Source organism: Ceratotherium simum, chromosome 1, assembly GCF_057802395.1.
Source record: "Ceratotherium simum simum isolate JZ-2026a chromosome 1, ASM5780239v1, whole genome shotgun sequence".
Classification (NCBI taxonomy): Eukaryota; Metazoa; Chordata; class Mammalia; order Perissodactyla; family Rhinocerotidae; genus Ceratotherium; species Ceratotherium simum.
The window spans coordinates 54,632,352-54,647,662 of NC_141900.1; the positions used below are offsets into that span (position 1 = coordinate 54,632,352).

A 15,311-nucleotide genomic window follows, 5' to 3' on the forward strand; every position below is an offset into this window, starting at 1 on the left:
GGTCTGGGATTTCAACGACTAGGAAAGTTAGATTGCAGGGTTGGCTCTTTTCTGATAATATTAGGGCAACCTTCTGCAAGGTGAATAAAGCCCTCAGCGCGGAGCCTGAATCCCGGTTCCACCTTCTCCTTGTTACTTAGCCACTCTGTAACTGGGTTCCCCCGCACATAAAATAAACTGACCAGTCGGAGCCCTGCCTTTTTAGCATTAAATGAAATCATCACGGTGAAGGATTTAGAACGGAGCTCGGCACAAGACAACACTGATTATCCACAGCGGTTAATCAGTGCTGGGCTGTTATTCTCCCCCACTGGGAGCCCCACGGAGATGTCCAATAGGCCAAGGAGCCGCAGGGCAGTGGCTCGGAGCGGCCGAGGGCACGCCCCTGCCCCGCCTCGTGCGGGGCCCAGAGCCCGAAGGCCGCTCCCCTCCGCGCTCGCTCCGCCCCCAGCGGGCCGGGGCGGGGACGCCGTCCCCCGGGAAACGGGACGCGCAGCTCGTCCCGGGTCGGCACCTCCGCCCGTAAGGGTCCCATTGCGCACAGATGCCCGCTGCCAAGTAGCAGCAGGTGGGGGACGAGCTCGCGGCTGCGCTCGGGGCGATCGCGGGAGGAGGTGGGCGCCTCCCAGGGCGAGCGTGCGGAGGAGTGTTCTCGACCACCTGGGGCTGGGCAGGGGTGCGCGCAGGGTGCCAGCCAGCCCCGCGTCCCGTCTGACGTGCCCGATGGCAGCCCCGGAGGCGCGAGGCTTCCGGGAAGACCCGACACTTCAACCAACCCCGAGCGCCGCCCTGGAGGCGGTGGGCATGATGGAGCTGGAGGAGGAGGAGGAAGAGGAGGAGGAGGTGGCGGCGGCCAGGAGAGTGCGGAGTTTCGCCCAAGACGCGCGGGTGCGCTTCCTCGGCGGCCGCCTGGAGCAGTTGCTGGGACTCCCGGCGGAGAGATGGAGCCAGCATTTGGAGAGCGAGGACAATCGGCAGGTCTTGGGGGAGTTTCTGGCGAGTCCCAGCCCCGCCTGCCTTGTGTTCAGCGTCCCCGCCGCGGGGCGGTTCGCGGCCTCCCGGGAGGTAAGGGGCGACCGGCGAGGGGACGGCCACACTGCCCGCCCAGCATAACGGATACTCGGGCGGGCACAGGCCAGTCGCGCCCCCTTGGGTTCTCGTGGCGCACTCGCTCGGGCCCCTGTAAAACTTTCTTTGAAGTCCGTGCGCTGGGGTCCGCAGAATTCCCCACGTGCGTCCACCCTGCAGAACAGCGGCTGTAGCTTAGTTTTCTGGAAGGTCAGCCTTTGAGCCTGCTCGACCCGGATAAAGCGGGGAAAGCAGCGCTTCCTTCAGCTGTCTGCGTGTGAGGCACAAGTTGGGTTCTCTGGCCAGGTAACTTCCGTTTCAGTCGCTCTTGGGTCACTCTGGAGTCATACCCTTAAAAAGTGTGTTTGGCAAAGCCCAAATAACTTGTCATGTACTCAGTCTGACTGCCTGTGTACCACACTTCATCCCAGGGAAAAATACTTAGTCCTTAAAAAAGGAGTGTCTGGGCAATCTGCGCGCACGGAGTGTTCACCAACCATAGGGGAGGAGCCGTTCTCTCCTTCCTTCTTTCCCTCTTTTTCTTCTCCTCTCTTCTTCCTTCCTCTTTTCTTAAATTGGGATTGCTCGTCCCCTTGAAGGTTAAGGTATCGCCTACAAGTATAGCATTTTGCAATCGTGAAAAGTTTGGAGCAAGATTTACAATCTTGAGGGTTGTACATTGCCTCAGTGTAAAGTGTTATTATCATCGCTAGATGTAGTCATTATAATAGTTGGGAAATAGGATCCCAGAGAAGAAAGAGAGTAACAGGAATTTGCCTTAGAGTTTTGTGAGTTTTCAAATTTTTTGTTTTACTACTTTCCTAATTGTAACTAATTTTAAAAAAAAAAGTTTGTCAGTAGACAAGATAGAACACTTTACTATTACCTAAGTTAAATAGTCTTTATGATATCTGGAGAGATGACTTAGCAATGTTGGAAATGTTAGAATATCTTGATAAAACACTTTAGTTGTTTGCCTTGAGGATAGAAATACAATTTAACCTCTTGTTCTTGGTCTTTATCTCAGTTTGGCTTATTACCAAGCAAGGAAAGCTTGTACTCAAGAATAACTGTTGCTGAGATAGAAACGAAACGTTCTAAATGTTTGGTTTGTTTTTAATTATGAGACTTGATGGTCTATAACTAGCTGGTGTAATTGACATGCCTTTGAAAGGTGGTCTTCCACACCCATAATGCTGTGAAATTAGTATTATAAAAGAACAAAGAAAACTATACACTTTGCACAATGGAGAAGAGCAGTGGAGCAACCTTATTTGTAGATAGGCAAGATGCCAGGTTTTGTTTCTTCTGCTAGCAATCCAGCTACAAGTTAGATACAGCAAATCCTGCTTGATAACATGGAAACTTCATCATGAGCTTAAACTAATTATTTTTCTCTTGTTTCAGATTCCAAGAGATGTGAAACATAAACTTGTTTATATTGCCAAGAAGATGACTGAAAGCACTGGAGTAAATGATTTCTCTCAAACGGTTTTATTTGGAGAGTTACCCACCTCATCTCTTGGACATGTAACTGCTTTCCTAGATGAGGTACTAGTCTATCTTTAATATTTGAATCTTTCATTTATCTCTGTGATACTTGGAATTATTCAGGACAACTCTGGCTATCAAGGAGAATGTAGAAGCCACTCATCTCTTTAGCCAGGTGGATGGAGACTGAAAGCATTTAGACTTCCCGAACTGAGCTGATACCAATGCTAATATTCAACAGGTGGTAATTTGTAGAATCATCCTTTTCCTCTTTGTTTCTAAATAATAGAAGTAAATAAAGAGCAGCTGAATTGAATAGGCTCTTGCACTTAGCTATAGGTTTTAAGCCTCACGTTCAGAGTAGATACAAACTTACAATTTGGAAATGGGTATTGTCAGGCTTTCAGATTCCTGTTAGTTTCCAAGTGTCACTCATGGCAAATAATGGGAAAAGGTAATGGAAACTAAGTGCTAGAAATTGTTGCCTTAAAATTCCTCTTTTTCTCCCCTTAAATCAGAAACACTCTCTAAACCAATGTTACTGGCACTTCAATGTGGGTTAGAACCACCTGAGGATTTTGTTATAGGTAGACCGGTTCAGTAGATTCTGCATTTCTCACGCTGTTTGTTCACTGACTAGCTTTGAGGAACAAAGTACCAAATGACTGGGTTCTGTAGAACCAGAGCAGTGGTTCTCAAACTTTCCTGAACATTAGAATCATCTGGGGAACTTTCTAACCTAGCCATGCCCAGGTCACACCTCATACCAATTAAATCAGAATGTGGAGGTGGGAGCCAGGCGGCAGTATGTGTTAAAGATCGCCAGGTGATTCTAATGTGCCCCAAACTTTGGGAACCACTGGGTTAGATATCAGTAAATCAGATCTCAGTAATCAATGCAGTCCTGCCAAGGCCAATACTTAAGGTAGGAATAATCGCCAACATATTTATTACTGATGATTTGCCAATCTCTCTCTTTCCCACCTCTTCTACTTTCTGAATCTCTTTTGCTATCTTCTTGAAAGGGGGTATTTTCTTGACGTCTTTGGGTTAGCTAAAATCTCTCACCCCCAGCTTCAGTACCTTACCTCTGTTTCCCTCCGCTCCTGTTGAATTTACTTGGTTTTAGCTGATTTCAGGGAGACATTAGGAAGACAGTTTTCTGTCTTCAGCAAATGGGGCCATTTCTGATATGTAGCAGGTGCTCAAGAAATTTTTGTTGAACTGAATCTGATAAAAGTATTTCACATGATATGTGGATGACTTTTGGACATTTCAGTCCAGACTGCCATCAACTGGGGCTTCATTGGAATTCTTGCTCTACCATCTGTGTCTGGCAATAGAAGATGCAAAACTCTTTTTTTTTTTTTGTGAGGAAGATCAGCCTGAGCTAACAAAAAGAGATTCCTCCTCTTTTTGCTGAGGAAGATTGGCCCTGGGCTAACATCCGTGCCCATCTTCCTCTACTTTATATGGGACGCCGTCACAGCATGGCTTGACAAGCAGTGCGTCAGTGCAAGCCCGGGATCTGAACCTGCAAACCCCGGGCCGCCAAAGCGGAGCGTGCGAACTTAACTGCTACGCCACCCGGCCAGCCCCGCAAAACCCCTGTAAGTTCCTCTGTTCTTTCTCTGAATTTATCTCGGTACCAGGATTGCATGCCACTCTGAAAAAGGTTTAAATGAAAGAGCGTAAGCTGTCAACAGGTACATCCTTAGAAGGCGTAAAACATCCAGAACCTCAGGGGCTTAAGTAGTCTGGAAGATTCTCATTTAATTTTGATTGAGGATATGAGCATTGGGAAGAAAAAAAGAAGTGAGGACATCACACTTATGATGTCACTTGGGTTTATTTATGGACGAGGCTTAAATTCAGGATGAATGAGGCCAAAAGGCATGGCTATAGATTTTTAGGTTAAAAGTTTCCAAGGGTTGTCTTTGCTTTGTATCCACTACAACCCACATAAATGGCTGATTAACAGTGGTTTATCACGATGTTTGAGGGACTCCCAAACTTCTCTCTCTAGCCAAGATCTTTCTCCCAAATTCCAAACTTGGAGACCAACCTGGTTTCCTGACACTCCCACTTGGTGTGTAATAGACATCTCAAGCCTAACGTCCCAAGTTGAACTCATCTTCCCCAACCTGTGGTACTTGTAGTTATCCCAGAACAGTGGCTGTGAGCTCCATCCTTCCAGTTCTCAAGCCAGAAAACCTCCGAGTCAGCTCTGACTCCTTCCTTTGTCTCACACTTGCATCATTCTGGGAGGAACTCCCGCAAGTTCCACTTTCAAAATAGATCCAGAATCAACCCCCTTCTCCCCTCCACTGCTGTCACCCTGGTCCAGTTCACCATCATCTCTCACCTGTGTTACTGCATTAGCCTCTAGTGTGGCTCTCATCTAGAACCTGTTCCCAACACAGCAGCTGCCGTGATCCTTGTTGAAACGTGAGTCAGATCATGTCACTTCTCTGCTCAGACCCTGCACTGGCTCCCCTTTTACTCCGAATAAGGGCTTGTAGCTGTCTAGACTTTGCATTGTTGCTTACTGTGGATCAGCAGTATCAGCAGCACCTGGAAACTTGTTAGAACTGTAGAATCTCAGGCCTCGCCCCAGAGCTACTGAACCAGGATGAGCACACTAGTTCAAATTCTCAGTGATCTGGCCTCCCCATGACCTCTCTAAACTCATCCCACTTGCTCGCTCATGGTCTCCTTGCTGGTTCTTGATCGCCTCAAGCACACTGTTGCCCCCAGGCCTTTGCTCTTGCTATTTCTTCATCTTCCCCAGAGTCCACACAGCACCCCCTTCATATCCTTTAAGTCTTTTTGTTCAAATATCTCTTTTTAGTGAAGCCACCCTGCAGGAGTTCAGGGGTCTTTGTAGAGTGGGTACTGGGTCAGGTAAGTGAGGCACCCATTTCAAGAGCAAAATTTCCAAGGGAGGAACAAAAACAACTCAGTAATCAAGATATATAATATTTTAATACAAATTTCTTAAAAAATCAAAATTAATGCAAAAAAATCAACTGTTAAATAAAAATAGAATCACTAAAAGTGCCATGCCAAGTCATTGCAACCTGAGGCATGAAGAAAAGTCAGTAATACTAATCCTGTCTTTATTGAAAAATGTCAATATTTTGTTCATTGTGAAATTTTTTGCATTAATTTTGAGTTAAGAAATATTTAGCAATATTACCCATCTTGATTACTGAGTTTTGCGGCCCTCTGATACTCTGCTCCCAAGGTGCGTGCCTTGCTTGGCTTCCCCTGGTCCCAGCCCTGAAGCTCTGTCTCACTCACTGATGGGTCTCAAACACCGAAGACGTTACCTGCCAGCAAGTAGGAGCTCGGTAAACATTTGTTAAATGAATGAAGGTTAAATAAGGGCTAGTTGATATCCTGTTCTTGTGAGAAACAAAACACTGAAGCCTCAAGATATTTCTTTAGAGAAAAAGCATTTGGTGTATGATTTCTGCTATCTCCATTTGAGTTTTTTGACATTTATGGGAAAAGGACTCTTGGGGAATTTTGTGCTAATAAACCCACCGTTATCATTTGTTCATTTAATCAATATTTACTGAATGTCTACTTGGTGCCAGCAACTGGACACAGGTGGCAATGATGACACAGTTTCTGCCCTCAGAAAGCGTGCAGTCTAATTGGGGAGGCAGACAGCTAAGCCCACAGTGATGCCACATGGGGGGACAGGGGACAGGGCTGCCATCGGGGTTTTGGCAGCGTGCTGTGGGAGCCTAGTGGCATCTTCCCACATCTGAAGGGTTGGCGGAAGGTGGGAGTCCTGAATAGATGATCATAGGTCTCAGTTTGCTTGGCAATTCTGTTTTCTGCCTGTTACAGATCAATTAACATCTGCTAATGACTTTTAGTGCTTCCTTTTACTCTCAAAAGCATCCACAGTTATACAGGAAATCATTTGCTTCTCGTAGTGTTGAAAAACGGAGGAGCTAGAGGAAGGGCATTCTGAGCAGAGGGAGAAGCACTGGAAAGGCCCAGAGGTGAGGAAATGCAGGTTGCATTTTTTAAAATAGAGTAAGTTAATGTAGCTAGATTGGGGAACAAGAGCTGGAGGGCTATGAGAAATAAGGCAGGAGAGGCTACTTAGAAAATAAACAGCCTTGGGGCCAGCCTGGTAGCTTAGAGGTTAAGTTCAGTGCACTCTGCTTCAGCTGAAGCTCCTGGGCACGGACCTACACCACTCATCAGTGGCCATGCTCTGGCGATGACCCACATACCAAAAAAAGAGGACGGTTGGCAACAGATGTTAGCTCAGGGAGAATATTCCTCAAGCAAAAAAGAGGAAGATTGGCAACAGATGTTAGCTCAGGGCAAGTCTTCCTCAGCAAAGAAAAAAGAAACACCCTTGTAACTTTTCCATTGAGATGGTTGCTAGTAAAGCCAATTGTGAGATGCAAATCCATGTATTTACTGGAAGACATTAGTGGTAATACATGTTCTATGAAGGTATTTTTTTGTAATCAGGGCAGGCTTAATTTGGAATTTTTGGAGTCAAGTAAAAAGTGTTAGTGGTCATTTATGACTTGCATTCCAAGGTAATCAACTTCTAACTTTCTGGGTGACTTGTACATTAAGAAGAAAAACATGTAATGCAAGGATTGGTGAATGGGTGACAGCTGAGGAGTAAAGGAGGGACGGTGTTACTGAGGTAGTGATTGGATTGAAATGTACTGAGGGAGTTTTCCAGAGTTAGGGTTCTTGAGTGGGCTAGAGAATAAGGAAGGGTGGACCAAGAGTTTGATCTGAAGGTGGGGAAAGTCATTTGTGACTTCATAGTTATTCTTTTCTCATTTAAATGATCTAATACACTGTCACTTATAGTCAATGCTGTGTAGTCTTGGGAGTTTGACTCAGATATACACCAATTAACAGTAATTTCTCCTGATGTGCTGGGCCTCCCAAACTTCTCTCGCCTGAACTCTAAGCTTGGACACCCACCTTCCTTCTGGATGTGGCCACTTGATGAGTAACAGCCCTCTCAAACCTAAAATGTCCAAAAGTGAACTCCGGACCTGCACTCCACTTTATGTGTCGCCATATGTTATTGGAAACTGTATTATGTAATTAGCAAAAATATTAAAATGTCAGGAAGTTATTTCTCTAATTATGTATTACGTTGACTCAAATCTTAAAGACACAATAATTGTGAGTGCTGACAAAGCTAGAATGAAGTATGATTTGGCTCTTGTAGTCCGTGTCTGGGCCCCATCCTTGGACATTCCAATTTAAGAAGTCTGGGAGGGGCCCAGGCTTCTGGATTTTGAAAGTGTTTCCCAGGTAATAGTGTCTACTGATTTGACCTACTGTAAAAAGAAACTCCCCAGTTTAAAAAAGGATAAATAAAAGAAGATAAGAGAACCCCAGCAAAGGCACTGTAGCTCTTTTATCTGTAGTTGCATATCTCCTTAGTAAACATGTCCAGATGCTTTTGGTTCATAGAGAAAGTTTGGAATTTTTCTTATAAATCACAAAAACTAGACAAAAATTCTCAACAAAACAAAACACCAGATTAATTAACTACTTTGTATATAGTTTGTTGATGAAATTTGTTGTAATTAAAAAGCACACCCCAGGTCTCTGTTTCAAATGATGTTTGTAGAGATATGCTAGCTGTTGGCTTAATTGCTCTGCAAAGCAGGTGGCTTAGAATTTCATAATAGTTTTGTCTACAGCTTAGGACAAAATATTTAATTTTAAAAGAATTTGGCCTCATCACAGAATAGTAAAAAGAGTGACAGTTTGAAACAATATCCAGTAAATTAGAAATGTTGAATAACCAGAATTTTCCTCACACTTGTCTTTTAGGAAAAACTGTTAATATTGGGGATGTAATCTAGGAAGCAGTTTTCCAGTGGGTCAAGGCATATTCAGCCCAATAAGCCTAAACTCTTCAGTCTCGTTTCCAAAGCTCTCATGAACCAACCCTTCCTTTCCTGCAGCCATTCATCTTAGGGATGCTGGCTCTAGTTCTAGGCAGGCTAGACTGGCAGTTTCTCGAAAGCACCACACTCCTGGAGCCCTTAATGATTTTATATATCAGTGTTCAGTTTTATGGAATGCCTCCCCTGCCCTTTCATCTTAAAGATTTAAACCAAGTAGCAACTTTCCTGGCAAGTCTTCCTTAATAGCCCTCCTTCTTAGAGACAGGTGTCTCTCTGGTGTTTCCACGTTGCATCCTGCCTGTGCCTCTAATTATGGCAGTTCTTACATCAAGGGACCCAAACCTCTGAGCTCATTGAAGGCAGACACTGTCTTATTAATCTCTGTATTTCTAGTTCAACGTATAGTGAGTGCTAAGCAGGACAATGTAATAATACAATTTGGAAAGGTTTGTTTCAACACCGTTAGAAAACAAAAGTGAATTCTCAGTTTGCTTTTAGTTAACTGGAAGATTGTATTGTCAAAATAAATTTTAAAAAGGTGGAATAACTGTTTCTGAGCATTTTAGATAATCAAAATTTTATAGTGTAATGCTGATAATCTGGACAGATTATGTAAAAAAAAAAGAAAAATGTTCACAATTAGATATTGGAAAGGAGTGGGAATGCAGAAAGAGCCCAACTTCATTAACTCAGCAAACTCTTATTAATTACTTGAGATATGCTGGGCTCTGGGAATACAAAAAATAATTTTTGAGAGTTTTCACATACATGGTTTCATTGATGTTTATAATTTAATGGTAGAAGGAGTTCTGAAAAAGATCTGTATGATTTAATAAACATCTTTCCTGCTATCAAAGTTTAATCCACTGGGATGCCACCCAGGGCTTGAGATTAATTTACTCTTCTTTCCCCATGATTCAAGAAGATTTTTTTCATATTTGCCATTGTGCTCAGTTGCATTAAGAAAACGGTTTAATTACTAGACACGATTTTGCGTATTTCATGCAGCGTTTGAGTTATTGGGAACCTCCGCAAATATGTGATTATTGGGTAAATGAATGAACGAGCAGTATAGTGTTTCCACTTTGAAAGAATTTATGTCTAATTGATTGTCTAAATGGGTCACTGACTTTGTCCTCTCTTTGTAGATTTGATATCATAGGAAGATATTTACAAAATTCAGCGGTTTTGTTGCCGATTTTGTGTGACAAGAAAATCCTTGAAGGAGCACGTTGTCTGTAAATTAAACTGCTATTTAAAAATGTTTCTCTCTTTAGATTTTAGTGCCAATTCTTTCTAATAAGAACAACCATAAATCCTGGTCCTGTTTTATTTCACAAGACATGGAACGTCACATAGAAGTCATGAAAGATAAAATGCATGTTTTTAGGGGCAAAATGTTGAGAAGAACTCTTCTACCAATTCCCACTATTGCAGGAAAAATTGACCTGAATCCGAAATATTCAGAGACCAAGTACGTAATGATATGGTTTATACAGAATATTAAAATGGAGAGCCAGCATGCCCATTTCATATCACATCCCTAGCAAACTGTTAGCAAAATAGAGAATTATTATAACTACATCATATTTTTAAAACAACATTATGCAGAAACACCCTGTATATTATTTCCTTTTAAAGTACACTTTTTAAAAGCAGACTGTACAAAAAGGTGGCTGTAACAATTGCCATGATGTCAGCCACAATATTCTTTTTGTAAAATGGTTTTGAAGATATGATAATTCTTTAACAATGTTTTTTAACGGTAAAGACGTGCCAGTGACAGAATAACAATGTCATAACTCAAATGGAGGCCATAAAAGTGATGGATCTGATTTTGAAGTATTTATATTTAGAAAACTAGTTTGTGGAAATATAAAATACCTATTAGAATCCAAGTCCTGTCTTTATTTGGATGAAATGTTTGTTTTTGAATTATTTTAGTAATCATTTCAATGTTTATAGGCTAGAGCCAAATGAAAGGAGAATACTCCATGCAATTGAATCAGTGGTTATTAAATGGTCACATCAAATCCAAGAAATTGTAGAAAAAGACTCAGTGCAGCCTTTGCTGAATGGTCTTCCTTCGAATCCTCAAACTGAACTGGATTTCTGGGTGATGAGGAGAGAGAATCTATCATGCATTTATGATCAAGTAAGTAGATAGTCCTAGAAATTGCTTGTAAATTGAATTAGCGAAGTCAGTTGTAGAATTTGGTCTCCAGGGCAATGATTTCCAATAACTTTAAACGTTTAACATACTGTCTTTGAATAACTTAATAGTCTGCTCTCTTTTCTTATTCTACAGTGCTGTATGATATGCACTTTTAAAATTAATGGGGATTAAAAGTAATTTTGCCTTTTTGAGAATATTTTGACAGCATTTGAGATAATTGGAAACGCTTTGTGGCATAGAAAAAGAGTAATTCCCCAGGGAAATGATGACAATTGTAAGATTTAATTAATCTAGTCGATTTAATTGATTTGGGAAGGAGTAGGCTCTGGCTTAGTAGAGAGTTGCAGCCTTGGAAGAGCTAACTTTGGTTCCTCTGCTGGCTTCTTGCCTTTCAAGTTACTCAGTTTAGTGTTCTAGAAACTAAGACATTCATTCACATGTTCATATGTCACTTAGAGATTTTCTGAAATAGAGCAAGAAATTTAATATGGAAAATTTAATATTTTACATATGTAGTAATATGTAAATTGGCAGGTTTTTAAAAAAAATTCATATTAAGAAAACTATAAATGCAAAATAAAATACAAGCCTAAAGAAAAAATGTTATTTTTAAAATTATTTTCAGATAGGTTTTTGAGTGTTAAATACTATGTGCATTGTGCATGAGTGGAATATAATTTAAAGATTTTATTGCAGAATGTATCTATTTAGTCATTAATCTAGCTTATATTTATTATATTTTTATTTTAATTTAGCTTCGGGCTCCTATTGTCCTCAAAATGGTTAAGATCCTGAAAACTAAACAAAGCAGCTATTTTCCAACCTTGAAGGACGTTTTCATGGCTGTGAAAAATGGTGAGATTCTTATTCCTTGGCCGGGCATTAGTGTCTCTCGTGATCTGGCCCCTGCCTGCCTACTCAGCCCCATTTACCCTTCCACGATGAGCATGTTCATGAAATGATTGCACTTAGCTCTTGTAATGATGAGTTCATCTTAATTGTCTATACTCTATTTTATTTCTTTTTTCTTTGACTGCTTTTTTAAAAAATTTATTTTATTTTATTTTATTTTTGGTGAGGAGAGTGGCCCTGAGCTAACACCTGTTGGCAATCTTTCCTCTTTTTGCTTGAGGAAGAGTGGCCCTGAGCTAACATCTGTGCCCATCTTCATCTATTTTGTATGTGGGACACTGCCACAGCATGGCTTGATGCGTGGTGTAGGTCCACTCCTGCAAACCCTGGGCCACCGAGCAGAGCATGCCAAACTTAACCACTGTGCCGTGGAGCCGGCACTGAACTGTCCATACTTTAGTCTCCAGCTATGTGAAACTATTTTTAGGATATGTATATAGTATGTACCTACTGCAGTGGCTCTAGATTGAAGATTTAATGAGAATGCGTGTGTAGAGGGGGAAGGCCTTTGGTATTTAGCAGAGAGTAGATGGAAGCCCAGCATGGTTTTCTAATCAATAGGTGGGCTACAATTAGTCCAGTTATGTACTGGTAGAATCTTTGAATATGCTTGACATCCACCACTTATTTAACTCATAAGCACTCAAAGTCATCGCTGAAGTTTTGGTGAAGATTAAACATACAGAGAGGAGGGTTTGTTTGTTGAATTTTGAACAGGTAATTTGTACACGTTGTTAAAAACCAAAAATTCTAAAAAGCTATCCAGTGAAAAATCTCCTCCTTGTCCTCTCACTATCCAATTTCAACCCCAACTAGGGTAACAACTCTCCCCAGTTTCTGGATTTCTGTTCATGTTTCTTTAGGCATGTTTAAGCAAATATGGATATACGTGATACTGAAGTTTTGAATGATCAAGTTGTAAGATAATATAGACAAATAGCTTTTGTCTGTTTCTAACAGTAGAAAGTGACTTAATTTTTTTCTGTGTAACATTTGGAAGGTTAGGAAGTACTTAACATTCACTTTGAAAAGGTTTTGATATCTCTTTAGGATTTTCTCCATGAATTCTGTTGGAAGAGGCCCTAAGATGGAGGGGAATATTTGGGCTTGGAGGTCTGTCACATCTGGATTTCTGTCCCAGCTCCATTCAGTGCATCTTAAATTTGCTGCGCCTCTGGTTTTCATTGGCCAAATTGGCATATTAACATCTTCCTTACAGAATTGTTGAGAGGATTAGAGCAGTATTTCTCAACCTTGTCACCTTTGACATTTGGGGCAAGATAACCCTTTGTTGTAGGGACCATCCTGTGCATTGTGGGATGTTTAGCAGCATCCCTGGCCTCTACCTCCTCTCCCATCCCAGTTGTGACAATCAAGAATGACTGCAGGACCGGCCCCGTGGCTTAGCGGTTAAGTGCGCGCGCTCCGCTGCTGGCGGCCCGGGTTTGGATCCCGGGGGTGCACCGACGCATCGCTTCTCCGGCCATGCTGAGGCTGCGTCCCACATACAGCAACTAGAAGGACGTGCAACTATGACATACAACTATCTACTGGGGCTTTGGGGGAAAAATAAATAAATTAAAAAAAAAAAAAAGTGACTGCAGACATTGCCAAATGACCCCTGGGGGCAAAACCTCCCCTGTTTGAGAATTGCTGGATTGAAGATATAGAATACACTCTACAAGGTACTGGGCACGTAGAAAGTATGGCCTCAGTGAACAGAAGCTGCTCCCTTTTCTTCTGTTAGTATAAGATGAACATTTTCTATGGATAAAGTTTCTACAGGAACAAATCCCAAGGGTCCTCAGAGGCTTTTGAGCATGTGCCCTGGAGATTCAGATTCAGGAAAAACACTTTTCAGTAGAAGGAGTGTCCCAAAGCCATTGTCAGTTAGAGGTAGAAGGCCCCTCTTGAAAACACACTGGAGGCCCTGTGAAATCGCCAGATGTGCATATGACGTTATCAGCGCACTAACCTATTAGATGCAATTATTTAATTTTTTTTTGAGGGTGGTTACTGAATATTTATTGTCTAAATATTAAATACCAAGGCACATGGTGATTTCCAGCATCACTAGAAGTGGCCAAATGGCTAGTGGCCAAGAACCTTGACAAGAAAGCATTTATCTTTTTTTTTTTTAAATAATTTATTTATTTTTCCCCCAAAGCCCCAGTAGATAGTTGTATGTCATAGCTGCACGTCCTTCTAGTTGCTGTATGTGGGACGCAGCCTCAGCATGGCCAGAGAAGCAGTGCGTCCGTGCGCACCAAGGATCCGAACCCGGGCCGCCAGTAGCGGAGCGCACACACTTAACCGCTAAGCCACGGGGCCAGCCCTGAAAGCATTTATCTTAAAAACCTATTTCTCTCCAGGATTTCACCATCAGATTTGTATGCTCAGAAGTTCTGAGACCTACGATGGGTGAGGCTTGGGATTTTGTCTAGTTGGCAAATGGACAATAAAAAACCCACATTTGTCAGGAGAATTAGGCATTCACAATAGTCCAGACAGCACATTTTCTACCTGTAGATAATCATCATGAAAAGTCAGATTATCAGATTGCTTAACTAGTATCATATCCATAAAGTCAGTTTATTTACATGACTCAAACGTGTGTGTTATTATCACTAATAGTCCGATAGGGATTCCTCTTCCCGGAGACGAGACAGTGGAGAGTAGGCCCAGAGGGCTTGCTCTCCTCTGGACTGTGAATGGGCAGTCCAGTGTTTCCTCTGAGACCTCTCCTTTACTTTGCTTCCATTGTAGACCATCTCCTTTCTGATTAATACATTCTTTCCTTGATTGGGTTAATATCTTCACTCAGTTAAGTTGAACCAACCATTTCTACCATTCTTTAATTTTCTTATAACAGAGAGTACCTACTTTCTTTTTTTTTAAATTTTTTAATTTTTTTATTGCATTAACATTGGTTTATAACATTGTATAAATTTCAGGTGTACATCATACTTCTATTTCTGCATAGATTACATCATGTTCACCATCGAAATACTAATTACAATCCATCACCACACACATGTGCCTAATCATACCTTTCACCCCCCCCATAATCACCAATCCAATCTCTGCCTCTATGTGTTGTTTGTTATTGTTTTTATCTTCTACTTATGAGTGAGATCATATGGTATTTGACTTCCTCCCTCTGACTTATTTCACTTAGCACAATACTCTCAATGTCCATCCACGTTGTCACAAATGGCTGGATTTCATCATTTCTTATGGCTGAGTAGTATTCCGTTGTGTATATATACCACATCTTCTTCATCCATTCATCCCTTGATGGGCTCTTACATTGCTTCCAAGTCCTGGCTATTGTGCATAACGCTGCAGTGAACACAGGGGTGCACGTATCTTTATGCATTGGTGTTTTCACGTTCTTTGGATAAGTACCCAGCAGTGGAATAGCTGGATCATATGGTAGTTCTATCCTTAATTTCTTGAGGAATCCCCATACTGTTTTCCGTAGTGGCTGCACCAGTTTGCACTCCCACCAGCCGTGTATGAGAGTTCCCTTCTCTCCACATCCTCTCCAACACATGTTGTTTCCTGTCTTGTTAATTATAGCCAATCTGATGGGCGTGAGGTGATATCTCGTTGTAGTTTTGATTTGCTTTTCCCTGATAGTCAATGATGTTGAACATCTTTTCATGGGCCTGTTGCCCATCTGTATATCTTCTTTGGAGAAATGTCTGTTCAGGTCGTTTGCCCATTTTTTAATTGGGTTG

General features: G+C 41.9%; 1 protein-coding gene across 1 annotated transcript in view; it reads left to right on the forward strand.

The window, feature by feature from the left end:
* Positions 1-482: 482 nt before the first annotated feature.
* The window catches only part of DNAH11 (dynein axonemal heavy chain 11), a 313,801-nt gene continuing 298,972 nt past the window's right edge, over positions 483-15,311 (forward strand). Inside the window, exons 1-5 of the mRNA XM_087428734.1 lie at positions 483-1,065; positions 2,476-2,619; positions 9,758-9,954; positions 10,446-10,635; positions 11,412-11,511. Coding sequence (XP_087284860.1) covers positions 724-1,065; positions 2,476-2,619; positions 9,758-9,954; positions 10,446-10,635; positions 11,412-11,511 — 973 coding nt within the window. The 5' untranslated portion in view covers positions 483-723. The remainder of the gene's footprint in view (positions 1,066-2,475; positions 2,620-9,757; positions 9,955-10,445; positions 10,636-11,411; positions 11,512-15,311) is intronic.